Here is a 15355-nt window from a genome sequence, read left to right as displayed (position 1 = left end):
GGGGAGGGAGGGCAGCCGCACCTCAAGTCTTGGCGCCTCCCTCTCCCCTGCTACACCGCTCCCTCTCGCAGAAGCTCGGCGAAGCCCTGCTGCGATCATTGCTGCATCCACCACCACGCTGTCGTGCTGCTGGATATTCATCAACCTCCCCTTCCCCCTTGCCGGATCAAGAAGGAGGAGACGTCATCCGCTCCGTACGTGTGTTGAACGCGGAGGTGCCGTCCGTTCGGCACTTGGTCATCGGTGATTTGGATCACGGCGAGTATGACTCCATCATCCCCGTTCTCTTGAACGCTTCCGCTCGCGATCTACAAGGGTATGTAGATGCACTATCCTCTCGTTGCTAGTTGACTCCATAGATTGATCTTGGTGAAACGTAGGAATTTTTTTTGTTTTCTACAACGTTCCCCAACAGTGGCATCATGAGCCAGGTCTATGCGTAGTTCTCTTTGCACGAGTAGAACACAATTTGTTGTGGGCGTAGATGTTGTCAACTTTCTTGCCGCTACTAGTCTTATTTTGCTTCAGCGGTATTGTGGGATGAAGCGGCCCGGACCGACCTTACATGTATGCTTACGTGAGACAGGTTCCACCGACTGACATGCACTAGTTACATAAGGTGGCTAGCGGGTGGCTGTCTCTCCCACTTCAGTTGGAGCGGATTCGACGAAAAGGGTCCTTATGAAGGGTAAATAGAAGTTGACAAATCACGTTGTGGCTTTTACGTAGGTAAGAAAACGTTCGTGCTAGAACCCTATTGCAGCCACGTAAAACTTGCAACAACAATTAGAGGACGTCTAACTTGTTTTTGCAGCAAGTGTCATGTGATGTGATATGGCCAAAGTTGTGATGAATGATGAATGATATATATGTGATGTATGAGATCATGTTCTTGTAATAGGAATCACGACTTGCATGTCGATGAGTATGACAACCGGCAGGAGCCATAGGAGTTGTCTTTATTTTTGTATGACCTGCGTGTCATTGAGAAACGCTATGTAAATTACTTTACTTTATTGCTAAACGTGTTAGCCATAGTAGTAGAAGTAATAGTTGGCGAGCAACTTCATGGAGACACGATGATGGAGATCATGATGATGGAGATCATGGTGTCACGCCGGTGACAAGATGATCATGGAGCCCCAAGATGAAGATCAAAGGAGCTATATGATATTGGCCATATCATGTCACTATTATTTGATAGCATGTGATGTTTATCATGTTTTGCATCTTGTTTACTTAGAACGACGGTAGTAAATAAGATGATCCCTCATAATAATTTAAAGAAAGTGTTCCACCTAACTATGCGCCGTTGCGACAGTTCGTTGTTTCGAAGCACCACGTGATAATCGGGTGTGATAGATTCCAACGTTCACATACAACGGGTATAAGACAGATTTACACATGCAAACACTTAGGTTGACTTGACGAGCCTAGCATGTACAGACATGGCCTCGGAACACACAAGACCGAAAGGTCGAACATGAGTCGTATAGAAGATACGATCAACATGAAGATGTTCATCGATGTTGACTAGTCCGTCTCACGTGATGATCGGACACGGCCTAGTTAACCCGGATCATGTTATACTTAGATGACTGGAGGGATGTCTATCTGAGTGGGAGTTCATTGAATAATTTGATTAGATGAACTTAATTATCATGAACTTAGTCTAAAATCTTTACAATATGTCTTGTAGATCAAATGGCCAACATTGTCCTCAACTTCAACGCGTTCCTAGAGAAAACCAAGCTGAAAGACGATGGCAACAACTATATGGACTGGGTCCCGAACCTGAGGATCATCCTCATAGCTGCCAAGAAAGATTATGTCCTAGAAGCACCGCTAGGTGACGCACCCGTCCCACAGAACCAAGACGTTATGAACGCTTGGCAAACACGTGCTAATGATTACTCCCTCGTTCAGTGCGGCATGCTTTACAGCTTAGAACCGGGGCTCCAAAAGCGTTTTGAGCATCACGGAGCATATGAGATGTTCGAAGAGCTGAAAATGGTTTTCCAAGATCATGCTCGGGTCGAGAGATATGAAGTCTCCGACAAGTTCTTCAGCTGTAAGATGGAGGAAAATAGTTCTGTCAGTGAGCACATACTCACAATGTCTGGGTTGCATAACCGCTTGACTCAGCTGGGAGTTAATCTCCCGGATGACGCGGTCATTGACAGAATCCTTCAGTCGCTTCCACCAAGCTACAAGAGCTTTGTGATGAACTTCAATATGCAGGGGATGGAAAAGACCATTCCTGAGGTATATTCAATGCTTAAATCAGCAGAGGTAGAAGTCAAAAAGGAACATCAAGTGTTGATGGTGAATAAAACCTCTAAGTTCAAGAAAGGCAAGGGTAAGAAGAACTTCAAGAAGGACGGCAAGGGAGTTGCCGCACCCGGTAAGCAAGCTGCCGGAAAGATGCCAAAGAATGGACCCAAGCCCGAGGCTGAGTGCTTTTATTGCAAGGGAAGTGGTCACTGGAAGCGGAACTGCCCCAAATACTTAGCGGACAAGAAGGCCGGCATCACAAAAGGTATATGTGATATACATGTAATTGATGTGTACCTTACCAGTATTCGTAGTAGCTCCTGGGTATTTGATACAGGTGCGGTTGCTCACATTTGTAACTCAAAGCAGGAGCTTCCGAATAAGCGGAGACTGGCGAAGGACGAGGTGACGATGCGCGTCGGGAATGGTTCCAAGGTCGATGTGATCGTCGTCGGCACGCTACCTCTACATTTACCTACGGGATTAGTTTTAAACCTCAATAATTGTTATTTAGTGCCAGCTTTGAGCAGGAACATTGTATCAGGATCTCGTTTAATTCGAGATGGCTACTCATTTAAATCCGAGAATAATGGTTGTTCTATTTATATGAGAGATATGTTTTATGGTCATGCCCCGCTGGTGAATGGTTTATTCTTAATGAATCTCGAGCGTAATGTTACACATATTCATAGTGTGAATACCAAAAGATGTAAGGTTGATAATGATAGTCCCACATACTTGTGGCACTGCCGCCTTGGTCACATAGGTGTCAAACGCATGAAGAAGCTCCATGCAGATGGACTTTTAGAGTCTCTTGATTACGAATCATTTGACACGTGCGAACCATGCCTCATGGGTAAAATGACCAAGACTCCGTTCTCAGGAACAATGAAGCGAGCAACCAACTTATTGGAAATCATATATACTGATGTGTGCGGTCCAATGAGTGTTGAGGCTCGCGGTGGCTATCGTTATGTTCTCACCCTCACTGATGACTTGAGTAGATATGGGTATGTCTATTTAATGAAACACAAGTCTAAGACCTTTGAAAAGTTCAAGGAATTTCAGAGTGAGGTTGAGAATCAACGTGACAGGAAAATCAAGTTCTTGCGATCAGATCGTGGGGGAGAATACTTGAGTCATGAATTTGGCACACACTTAAGAAAATGTGTCATAGTTTCACAACTCACGCCGCCTGGAACACCTCAGCGTAATGGTGTGTCCGAACGTCGTAATCGCACTCTATTAGATATGGTGCAATCTATGTTGTCTCTTACCGATTTACCACTATCATTTTGGGGCTATGCTTTAGAGACTGCCGCATTCACTTTAAATAAGGCTCCGTCGAAATTCGTTGAGACGACACCGTATGAATTATGGTTTGGGAAGAAACCTAAGCTGTCGTTTCTAAAAGTTTGGGGATGCGATGCTTATGTCAAGAAACTTCAACCTGAAAAGCTCGAACCCGAGTCGGAAAAATGCGTCTTCATAGGATACCCTAAAGAAACTATTTGGTATACCTTCTACCTCAGATCCGAAGGCAAGATCTTTGTTTCCAAGAATGGGTCCTTTCTAGAGAAAGAGTTTCTCTCGAAAGAAATAAGTGGGAGGAAGGTAGAACTTGATGAAGTATTACCTCTTGAACCGGTAAGTGGCGCAGCTCAAGAAAATGTTCCTGAGGTGCCTGCACCGACTAGAGAGGAAGTTGATGATGATGATCATGAAACTTCAGATCAAGTTGCTACTGAAATTCGTAGGTCCACAAGGACACGTTCCGCACCAGAGTGGTACGGTAACCCTGTCTTGGAAATCATGTTGTTAGACAACGGTGAACCTTCGAACTATGAAGAAGCGATGGCGGGCCCAGATTCCGACAAATGGCTGGAAGCCATGAAATCCGAGATAGGATCCATGTATGAAAACGAAGTATGGACTTTGACTGACTTGCACGTTGATCGGCGAGCCATAGAAAATAAATGGATCTTTAAGAAGAAGACAGACGCGGATGGTAATGTGACCATCTATAAAGCCCAGTTGTCGCTAAGGGTTATTGACAAGTTCAAGGGGTTGAGTACAATGAGACTTTCTCACCCGTAGCGAAGCTGAAGTCCGTCCGAATCATGTTAGCAATTGCCGCATTCTATGATTATGAGATATGGCAAATGGACGTCAAAACGGCATTCCTTAATGGTTTCCTTAAGGAAGAACTGTATATGATGCAGCCGGAAGGTTTTGTCGACCCTAAGAATGCTAACAAGGTATGCAAGCTCCAGCGATCCATTTATGGGCTGGTTCAAGCATCTCGGAGTTGGAACATTCGCTTTGATGAGATGATCAAAGCGTTTGGGTTTATGCAGACTTATGGAGAAGCCTACGTTTACAAGAAAGTGAGTAGGAGCCCTGTAGCATTTCTCATATTATATGTAGATGACATACTTTTGATGGGAAATGATATAGAACTTTTGGACAGCATTAAGGCCTACTTGAATAAGAGTTTTTCAATGAAGGACCTTGGAGAAGCTGCTTATATATTAGGTATCAAGATCTATAGAGATAGATCAAGACGCCTCATAGGTCTTTCACAAAGCACATACCTTGAAAAGATATTGAAGAAGTTCAATATGGATCAGTCTAAGAAGGGGTTCTTGCCTGTGTTGCAAGGTGTGAAATTGAGCTCCACTCTATGTCCGACCACGGCAGAAGATATAGAAGAGATGAGTGTCATCCCCTATGCCTCAGCCATAGGGTCTATTATGTATGCCATGCTGTGTACCAGACATGATGTAAACCTTGCCGTAAGTTTGGTAGGAAGGTACCAAAGCAATCCCGGCAAGGAACACTGGACAGCGGTCAAGAATATCCTGAAGTACCTGAAAAGGACTAAGGACATGTTTCTCGTTTATGGAGGTGACGAAGAGCTCGTCGTAAAGGGTTACATCGACGCTAGCTTCGACACAGATCTAGATGACTCTAAGTCATAAACCGGATACGTGTATATTTTGAATGGTGGGGCAGTAAGCTGGTGCAGTTGCAAGAAAAGCGTTGTGGCGGGATCTACATGTGAAGCGGAGTACATGGCAGCCTCGGAGGCAGCACACGAAGCAGTCTGGGTGAAGGAGTTCATTATCGACCTAGGAGTCATACCCAATGCGTCGGGGCCGATGACTCTCTTCTATGACAACACTGGAGCTATTGCCCTTGCCAAAGAGCCCAGGTTTCACAGGAAGACCAGGCATATCAAGCGTCGCTTCAACTCCATTCGTGAAAGTGTTCAAAATGCAGACATAGAAATTTGTAAAGTACATACGGACCTGAATGTAGCAGATCCTTTGACTAAACCTCTCCCTAGAGCAAAACATGATCAACACCAGAATTCCATGGGTGTTCGATTCATCACAATGTAACTAGATGATTGACTCTAGTGCAAGTGGGAGACTGTTGGAAATATGCCCTAGAGGCAATAATAAAATTATTATTATATTTCCTTGTTCATGATAATTGTCTATTATTCATGCTATAATTGTATTATCCGGAAATCGTAATACATGTGTGAATACATAGACCACAGTGTGTCCCTAGTGAGCCTCTAGTTGACTAGCTCGTTGATCAACAGATAGTCATGGTTTTCTGGCTATGGACATGGGGATGTCATTGATAACGGGATCACATCATTAGGAGAATGATGTGATGGACAAGACCCAATCCTAAGCTTAGCTCAAAGATCGTGTAGTTCGTTTGCTGTAGCTTTTCTGAATGTCAAGTATCATTTCCTTAGACCATGAGATTGTGCAACTCCTAGAAACCGTAGGAGTGCTTTGGGTGTGCCAAACATCACAACGTAACTGGGTGACTATAAAGGTACATTACAGGTGTCTCCGAAAGTGTCTGTTAGGTTGGCACGAATCGAGACTGGGATTTGTCACTCCGTATGACGGAGAGGTATCTCTGGGCCCACTCGGTAATGCATCATCATAATGAGCTCAAAGTGATCAAGTGGTTGATCACGGGATCATGCATTACGGTACGAGTAAAGTGACTTGCCCGTAACGAGACTGAACAAGGTATTGGGATACCGACGATCGAGTCTCGGGCAAGTAACGTACCGATTGATAAAGGGAATTGTATACGGGGTTGCTTGAATCGTCGACATCGTGGTTCATCCGATGAGATCATCGAGGAGCATGTGGGAGCCAACATGGGTATCCAGATCCTGCTGTTGGTTATTGGCCGGAGAGCCGTCTCGGTCATGTCTACGTGTCTCCCGAACCCGTAGGGTCTACACACTTAAGGTTCGGTGACGCTAGGGTTGTAGAGATATGAGTATGCAGTAATCCGAAAGTTGTTCGGAGTCCCGGATGAGATCCTGGACGTCACGAGGAGTTCCGGAATGGTCCGGAGGTGAAGAATTATATATAGGAAGTGTAGTTTCAGCCATCGGGAAAGATTCGGGGTCATCGGTATTGTACCGGGACCACCGGATGGGTCCCGGGGGTCCACCGAGTGGGGACATCCATCCCGGAGGGCCCCATGGGCTGAAGTGGGGAGGGGAACCAGCCCATAGTGGGCTGGTGCCCCCCCCCCTTGGGCCCCCCTGCGCCTAGGGTTGGAAACCCTAGGGTGGGGGGCGCCTCCACTTGCCTTGGGGGGCACTCCACCCCCCTTGGCCGCCGCTCCCCCCTTGGGAGATCCCATCTCCATGGCCGGCGCCCCCCCCCCCCCAGGGGGCCTATATAAAGAGGGGGGAGGGAGGGCAGCCGCACCTCAAGTCTTGGCGCCTCCCTCTCCCCTGCTACACCTCTCCCTCTCGCAGAAGCTCGGCGAAGCCCTACTGCGATCATTGCTACATCCACCACCACGCCGTCGTGCTGCTGGATCTTCATCAACCTCTCCTTCCCCCTTACTGGATCAAGAAGGAGGAGACGTCATCCGCTCCGTACGTGTGTTGAACGCAGAGGTGCCGTCCGTTCGCACTTGGTCATCGGTGATTTGGATCACGGCGAGTACGACTCCATCATCCCCGTTCTCTTGAAAGCTTCCGCTCGCGATCTACAAGGGTATGTAGATGCACTGTCCTCTCGTTGCTAGTTGACTCCATAGATTGATCTTGGTGAAACGTAGGAAATTTTTTTTGTTTTCTGCAACGTTCCCCAACACTTGTTTCCACCGCAGGGATACCCAAAGATAATGTTCTACACAGTAACACCAAACAAATCATAATAATCTACAGAAATCATGCCATCTTTTTCGATAAAGAAATAATCTACATAAAGTACACCAAACAGAAATTATGCCATATTGGGTAGTAATATTAAAACAAAATTCTAGCTCAAATCGAAACCAAGAAACTATAACCCGACACCTCATATCCAAAACAACATCGCATGCAGCGTCCTCTCAGAATTTACATGAACCAACTGCTTGAGATAAACTGTTTTTCAGAACCAAACCTAGTAAGGGAGCATTCGATGGACCAAATTCAACTTATACTGCTTTGTTTCAGTAAAACATATATGTTCATTATTGAAGAGTGGCCTGCAATTCCAGCTCTAAGGTGTTCCTAATGGCTTCATCCAGGAAAGAACTTGTCGTGTTGCAAGGAAGATCAGGTACTATAAGTCGTACAACACATGTAATCAGTGTGTGAATCAGTAAATCATATGTGTTATTTTGAATTCATCCTCAACAAAAATAGTCCCTCCGTCCCACAATATAAGACGTTTTTGTAAGCTAACATAGCTTAAAAACATTTTATATTATGGGACAAAGTAGTAATTAATTGTAGTGTAGTAGCATTTTCTAAGATTCTTGAAAAAAAATCTCAATATTAGTGTACTATCATTGTCTGAGACTCTGAAGTGTACACAGAACAAGTAGCATCAAAATTATAAAATCATGGGCACGCATACATGTATAATGAGTGAGATATGTGAGTACATATATGCTAACCTAGGCATGAGCCATTGCAAAATCGCGAGCTTTAGAATTGCCCGAAGTAACCCATCAGAATAAGTACCAAACCTCAATCCAGATATGAGAGCACCTGCAGCAAACTAAAGGATCCCATACCGAGTGGTAGTGGAAAAGAATGGGAAAGGTGTGAAAATCGTCTTTAGCATTCCCGGAACTAACATACTAGAACCAGTGTCCTGTGGCGAATTGGAAGCAAAACAAAATGCAGTACCAATCATAAGGGATACTCCCTCCGTCCGGTGAAGAGTGTATATTTGGGTTTAAAATTTGTCGACAAAAGAGTGTACTTCTATCTTCCCAATGCACTTTAAAGTATTTTCTCTCATCACATGGTAATCAAGACCAATAGCATTCTATACATAGGGGCTGTTTGGTTTCAATAAGTCACCTAACTTATAAGTCAGGTGACTTAAAACCAGTGACTTATAAGTCATGCCCGTTTGGTTGTCACCTGAGCACACCTTCCCACCTTGTTTTTTATGTAAAGGTGGTGGGACCCATGCAAAAGGGGGTGACTTATAAATTTTAAGTTGGGTGGAGCAACTTATGACTTATAAGTTGGGGTGACTTATAAGTTAGGTCCGTTTGGCAAAATAAGTCACTTTTTGTACTTTTCGACTTATAAGTTGGTGACTTATTTGAAGCCAAACAGGGCCATAGTCTTCTTAATTTCTACATGCGCTTAGCTCATTAGGGGTTGGGTAATTAAAGAGGAAAGAGATGGTGGCTTACATCTTCCCAATGCATTTTTTAGTCTACTTCATAATTTGTCCTAAGATTTCTAGATGTGCACTTTTTACCGGACGGAGGGAGTATGACCTGTAGTTACTGGATGGAAGATGTGAGGAAGGAGGGACGATAAACCTAGAACAGACACCTGGTGAGAAGCATGGCTAGTAGAGGAGGTATGACGGAGGAAAGATGGGGGAGGAGCAGCAGCAACAGGGTGAAGACCATATACACGCGCGCCCATTAAAAAAGAAGATGAATCAAATAAACGAAGATCAATCAGAATTGTGACTGATCTGCAATGATCGATCGCCGACGAGTGACGCACAACAATTGACGAAAAAGGGTTTTCCCCCGCTTTGTATTTCAAAGCAACTAACCGATACAATCAAGGATAGGCGCTGGGGCGGAAGCAGCACAATCACGTCCAAAAAACGAAAGAGAAACAACAAGAGAAAAGAATGCCGACAACGGCGGTTCGACGAAAATGGAGAAGCTTCACGACCACTGCGCCCACCGAAGATCTCCCACCAAGCTCCAAGGCTCCGAAGCACCGGTACCAATCAGCACCTCCAAGAAGGACCGCGACGAGGACGACGCTGCTGCCAAGGGTTTCCCTCGATACACGACGAGGCGAGAGGAAGGGTCGCCCCCGACGCCCTCCAGGAAGGTCCGGCGGCACCCACCGCGTCGCCGCGTCGGTGTCGGACAGGCCGACAGGGGTTTCCCCCGATCCCAACCTTCACCTCAGGTGCTCCAGAGCCTGCCACCAAACCGACCACCATCTTGCGCCACCATGGTCAAGAAGTCTCCACGCCGTCTCACCACGGCATCACGAGGTGAGGTCTGCACGACAAGGGATAGGAGCCGGGACTAGGGGCCGCAGCACCGTTGGCACGCGGGAGGGCACACCCTCCGCCGTCAACGACGGTAGCCGACCGGACACACAAGCAGGAGCCTACCAGGCCCATGTGCCCACAGACCCGGCCGGGAACTCCATTCTCGGACAGCTCCCGCCATCACGCTGCAGCTGGCATGCCATCGGCATCGCCGCCCCCCGTCCGAGCCGCTCCTCCTCCTCACCACACAAACGACGATGAAGCCACGCCAGGGACCGGCCCGCTAGGACCCAGATGGGGCCAGGAAGGCCCAGATCTGGGCCGGGGACGCGCCGCCGGCCACCGCACGCCACCACGCCGCCCTGCTGCCAAGGGCAGCACCACCACCGCGCCTACCGCCGGCGACCGTGCCGGGTCGCCGGGCCGCCGCCAAGCCGAGCGACACCGCCCCCCCCCCCCCCCGTCCCGGACCAGGGAGACGCGCGCGCGGGGAAAGGAGGTCCTGCCGCCGCCGGCACCCCCCGGGCCGGAGCCAGGGGTGCCCACCGGCGACGGTAGGGGAGAGGGAGGGCGGATCGACGCCGAGAGCAGCGGCGCGGGGGCGGAAGGAGGGGAAGGGGAGGAACGGCCGGATGCGGGCCGCGCGCCGGCAAGGGAGGCCGGATCCCGCCGGCGACGGGCGGGGAAGGGCGGCGGCGGCTAGGGTTGCGGGGACGGGAGCGGGTCGGGAAAGTCCTCCTCGGTGACGCACAACAATTGCGATTTACGGCCTTGATCACAGTGAGTGCACTCTAGTCATGAAAGATCCTTCGGCCATCACCTGATGGCATTGCCCAGTGAGGCAACCTTGTATTCAGGCTTTGCTCAGATGGAAGGTGAGATGCTTCGTTGCCATAGCCCGAGCGGCGAGACATAGATCGCTCGTACAGACCCGCGAGACATGAACTGGATGACTGCACCGAGTTATTTCCTCATTTTACTCCGAAGAGTGAGTAGGTTGCGTTTTCATCGGCTTCACTGCTCGCGGATAGCATGGCCCATAGGCCCAAACAATAGTCATTTCATTTCAAAAGCTGAGAATGAGTCTCGGGCAAATCTCTTCTCTGAGAAAGATATCTGGGAGGTAGTTTTCTGGATGGAAAACTTGAAAGCACCCGGTCCAAATAGATTCTCAATGGAATTTTGCCAAACCTTCTAGAAAGTGATAAAGGATGGCCTCCTCGATTTGTGAACGCATGGGTTTCTGATAGTCTCTAACATTAAGGTTTTAACCCGAGATAACGTGGCCAAGCATCGCCTAGTGGCTGAAACTACTCGTGAGTTTTGTAACGAGAGAGAATGTGTGCTAACACCTCCTCTTTGATCGATTTGTTACTTCTAATATTTGGAAAATTATAGCTGCTTATATGACATTTCCATTCATGTTCTTTGGATGACGTATCAAAACAATGAAAAATAAAAAGAATGATGATGTGATGAATGTTCTTTTGACTGCTACAATGTGGGGCTTATGGATTGCTTGTAATGAAATTGTATTTCAGGGGAGGGTGCGGCCAAGTCTAAAGTGTATCCTGGATCGAGTGAACTCGCTTCTTCACCAATGGAAGGTGATCTGCGCCGATGCTCAGGGTGCCCTTCTACTTTGTTGTCTGCTGCTCCTTGATCGTCATCATGGGGAACCGCTGAGGACAGCCTGGAACTGTTCACTTATGGAGCGGTAACCAGCAACCGGAGGCGACAATTGGGCCGTGAGACTTCAATTGGTTTCATGCGAAATAAGTTTGGATGGTGTTTTGCTGTTGTGTAGTTTCCTCTACTTATCTGGGGACTATGAACTTGGCTGTAATAACATTCCGTCGCAGCTACTCTCATGTTGTGATCGAGCGCCGTGTAACGATGTTTGATGGTAGTTTGCATCTCCTTTAAAAAAAGTTGGGTGGGGGCAACCCCCATCGTTAGAAAAACCATAGACCATAGGTGAGCCGACGAAACATCCATGAAAACCTCTCCCAACGGCTAGGGTTTGTATTAAATTTGGAATCTGCACGTTCAAACAACGTGATCGGCATTTCAAAAAAAAAAAGGTGCATGCAACAAATGGATGGGTACATGAGATAAACTATGGAATGAATGGCATATATGGGTCTAAAAACATGGAGATGAAAACTTTTTGGTAAGGTGGGTGGCCAGCCAAAACTGGAGATAATAAGATCTCAATCCAAAAAAAAAAAAAAGATAATAAGATCAAAGCAAGAGGAAGATGCGTGCATCCCCGCAAGAAAGAAAGAAAGATGTGTGTAATGTATACTATGCATGCTCTCCTATCTACTAAATATGTGTGCACGACGGGGTGTCGTAGCAAAACAGAGCAAACACACGTAGTTGCGGAAAAAGAGACGAGGATAAGTGAGGCACGGTGGGAGTGCATGTGACCGTGTATGTGGCACGGTGGCACTCCATGTGATGGTGTATGTAGCAGAAAAGAGGCGAGGAGGACCGACCGAGGCTGGATAGATCCCCGCCGGTCTCGCGGCAGAATAGAATAGCATGCATGCATGCAGGCCGATGGAGGAGGAGGAAGACTTCTTTTCGGCCCAAGTTTAGCTCCTTCTTTTGTGGATCCATTGCCAACCGCGGTCGTCTTCCTCCTCGCTGCTCCTTCCACACCCCATATGATCCATTTTCCAATCCAACCAAGGAAGAGGCCCTCCTCTCTCTCTCTCTCTCTCTCTCTCTCTCTCTCTCTCTCTCCCTTTCTTCTCTCTTCTCCCTCCTCTGCTCCGGCTAGTGCGCACCTTACGTGGTGATCAATGAGGGGCGCGGTGTTGGTGGCCATCACGGCCGCCATAGGCAACATGCTCCAGGGCGTGGACAACGCCACCATCGCCGGTGCCGTGATGTACATCAAGAGGGAGTTCCACCTGGAGACGCAGCCGGCCGTTGAGGGCCTCGTGGTGGCCACCTCCCTCATCGGCGCCACCATCATCACCACTTTCTCCGGCCCCGTCGCCGACATTGTTGGCCGCCGCCCGATGCTCATCGCCTCCTCGCTCCTCTACTTCCTGGGCGGGCTCGTCATGCTCTGGTCTCCCAACGTGTACGTGCTCCTCATCGCCCGCCTCATCGACGGCTTCGGCGTCGGCCTCGCCGTCACGCTCGTCCCCGTCTACATCTCCGAGACGGCGCCGCCGGAGATCCGGGGCCTACTCAACACGTTTCCCCAGTTCACGGGTTCGGCCGGCATGTTCATGGCCTACTGCATGATCTTCACCATGACGCTCCATCCGGGCCCGAGCTGGCGCACCATGCTGGGCGTCCTAGCCGGGCCCTCTCTGATCTACCTCGCGCTGACCGTGTTCTACCTGCCTGAGTCGCCGCGCTGGCTGGTGAGCAAGGGGAGGATGAAGGAGGCGAGGGTGGTGCTGGAGAAGCTTAGGGGCAGGGAGGACGTGTCCGGCGAGATGGCGCTGCTGGTGGAGGGGCTGGGGAGCGCCGGCGAGACGGAGATCGAGGAGTACGTCGTCGGCCCGGCGGACGGCGACCAGGAACAGAGGGACACGGTGACGCTGTACGGGCCCGAGCAGGGGCTGTCGTGGGTGGCGCAGCCCGTCGCCGGCGGGAGGGGCAGCATGCTGGGGAGCGCACTGGGGCTCGGTGGCACGGGGAGGCAGGGGAGCATGTTCGACTCCATGAGGGACCCCGTGGTGGCGCTCCTCGGGAGCGTGCACGAGCGCCTCCCCGGAGACGGCGGCGCCGGGAGCATGAGGGGGAGCACGCTGTTCCCCAACCTCGGGAGCATGCTCAGCGTTGAGAGGCCTGGCGGCGCCGCCCCCGGCGCCCCCGGCGGCAGCGGTGGAGCGTGGGACGAGGAGAACGCGGCGCGCGCGGATGACGAGGACGACGAGTACCTGTCGGACGACGACGAGCCGGCAGCAGCGCCTGGCGGCGGTGGCGGTCTCGAGGCGCCCCTGCTGTCGAGGCAGAGCACGGAGGTGGAAGGTAAGACGAACGCCAACGATCCACGGAGCCAGTCTATGCAGAGGTTCAGCAGCATGGGCGGCGGCGTGGACGCGGCAAGCACCATGGGCATCGGCGGCGGCTGGCAGCTGGCGTGGAAGTGGACCGAGAAGGTGGGCCCCGATGGCGTGAAGCGCGGCGGCGTCAAGAGGATGTACCTGCACGAGGAAGGCATCCCCGGCGGCGCCGACGGCGCGGCCGCGGGCGCCGCCGGACCTGGCGAGTACGTCCACGCAGCGGCGCTGGTCAGCCAGTCCATGCTCTACACCAAGGACGTCCTCATCGGACAGAGCCCCACCGAGCCCGCCTTCGCCAACCCACCGGAGGCCGTCGCCACCAAGGCCGCCGCCAGCGGCCCCCGCTGGCGCGAGCTCCTCGAGCCCGGCGTCCGCCACGCCCTGTTCTGTGGGATGATGATTCAAATCCTCCAGCAGGTACGTGTTCAATATATCATCATCTTGTGCCTGACGTGGACGTGCCATACATGCTGACATGGATCCCACGCTGCCAACACGTACGCATGCAGTTCTCCGGCATCAACGGCGTGCTCTACTACACGCCACAGATCCTGGACCAGGCCGGCGTCAGCGTGCTCCTCGCCGGCCTCGGCCTGAGCGCCGACTCCACCTCCATCCTCATCTCCGGCCTCACCACGCTGCTCATGATGCCAAGTATCGGGGTCGCCATGTGGCTCATGGACTTGTCCGGCCGCCGCACCCTGCTGCTCACCACCATCCCCGTGCTCATCTTCTCCCTCGTCATCCTCATCGTCGCCAACGTCGTGCCCATGGCCACCACCGTGCACGCCGCGCTCTCCACCGGCTCCGTCATCATCTACTTCTGCTGCTTCGTCATGGGATTTGGCCCCATCCCCAACATCCTCTGCGCCGAGATCTTCCCCACCCGTGTCCGCGGCCTCTGCATCGCGCTCTGCTCCCTCACCTTCTGGATCGGCGACATCATCGTCACATACAGCCTCCCCGTCATGCTCAACTCCATCGGCCTCGCGGGGGTCTTCGGCATCTACGCCTGCGTCTGCTGCCTCGCGCTTGTCTTCGTCGCCCTCAAGGTGCCCGAGACCAAGGGCCTGCCGCTCGAGGTCATCATCGAGTTCTTCAACGTCGGCGCCAAGGGAATCCCAGAGCAGATGGATTAATTAATTTATTAATTCATTAAACATACCAAATGGTCCATGATCCAACCATGAGGAGGTAATATATAGTAGGTGAGAAGAAAGATAATAACGTTGGTTAGTACGGCGTCCTGATTGTTACTGGGTCTCTTGCTCCATGCTTTGCTATTCATGCGGCCATGTTATATTAGGCTAAACCAGACCAATGATGGTCGATTAGCATGTCAGTTTTACTTCCTTCATTCGGTTTGAAACCTTTTTGTTCCATACATTGTCTAAATTTTCAATGTATGAGTGTATTTTCTTATGTACACAAAAACATGAGAATATTCCCCTTATCTTATATGCATATTTTTAGTTGAATTTTATTCCTTTTTGTCAATTTAGTTGAATT

General features: G+C 50.1%; 1 protein-coding gene across 1 annotated transcript; it reads left to right on the top strand.

Moving 5' to 3' along the window:
- The first annotated feature begins 12399 nt into the window (after positions 1–12399).
- On the top strand, positions 12400–15353 carry LOC147962592 (monosaccharide-sensing protein 2-like). The gene is made up of 2 exons (XM_087534866.1): positions 12400–14263; positions 14356–15353. Exons 1-2 carry the CDS (start codon positions 12623–12625, stop codon positions 14983–14985), a joined length of 2271 nt encoding a protein of 756 aa, XP_087390992.1. The 5' UTR covers positions 12400–12622; the 3' UTR covers positions 14986–15353.
- The last annotated feature ends 2 nt before the right edge of the window (positions 15354–15355 follow it).

Source organism: Triticum urartu, chromosome 7A (assembly GCF_056163025.1).
Source record: "Triticum urartu cultivar PI428250 chromosome 7A, HENAU_Tu73, whole genome shotgun sequence".
NCBI lineage: Eukaryota > Viridiplantae > Streptophyta > Magnoliopsida > Poales > Poaceae > Triticum > Triticum urartu.
Note: the sequence above shows the minus strand (reverse complement) of the source record. Positions and strands in the feature narration are given on the sequence as shown.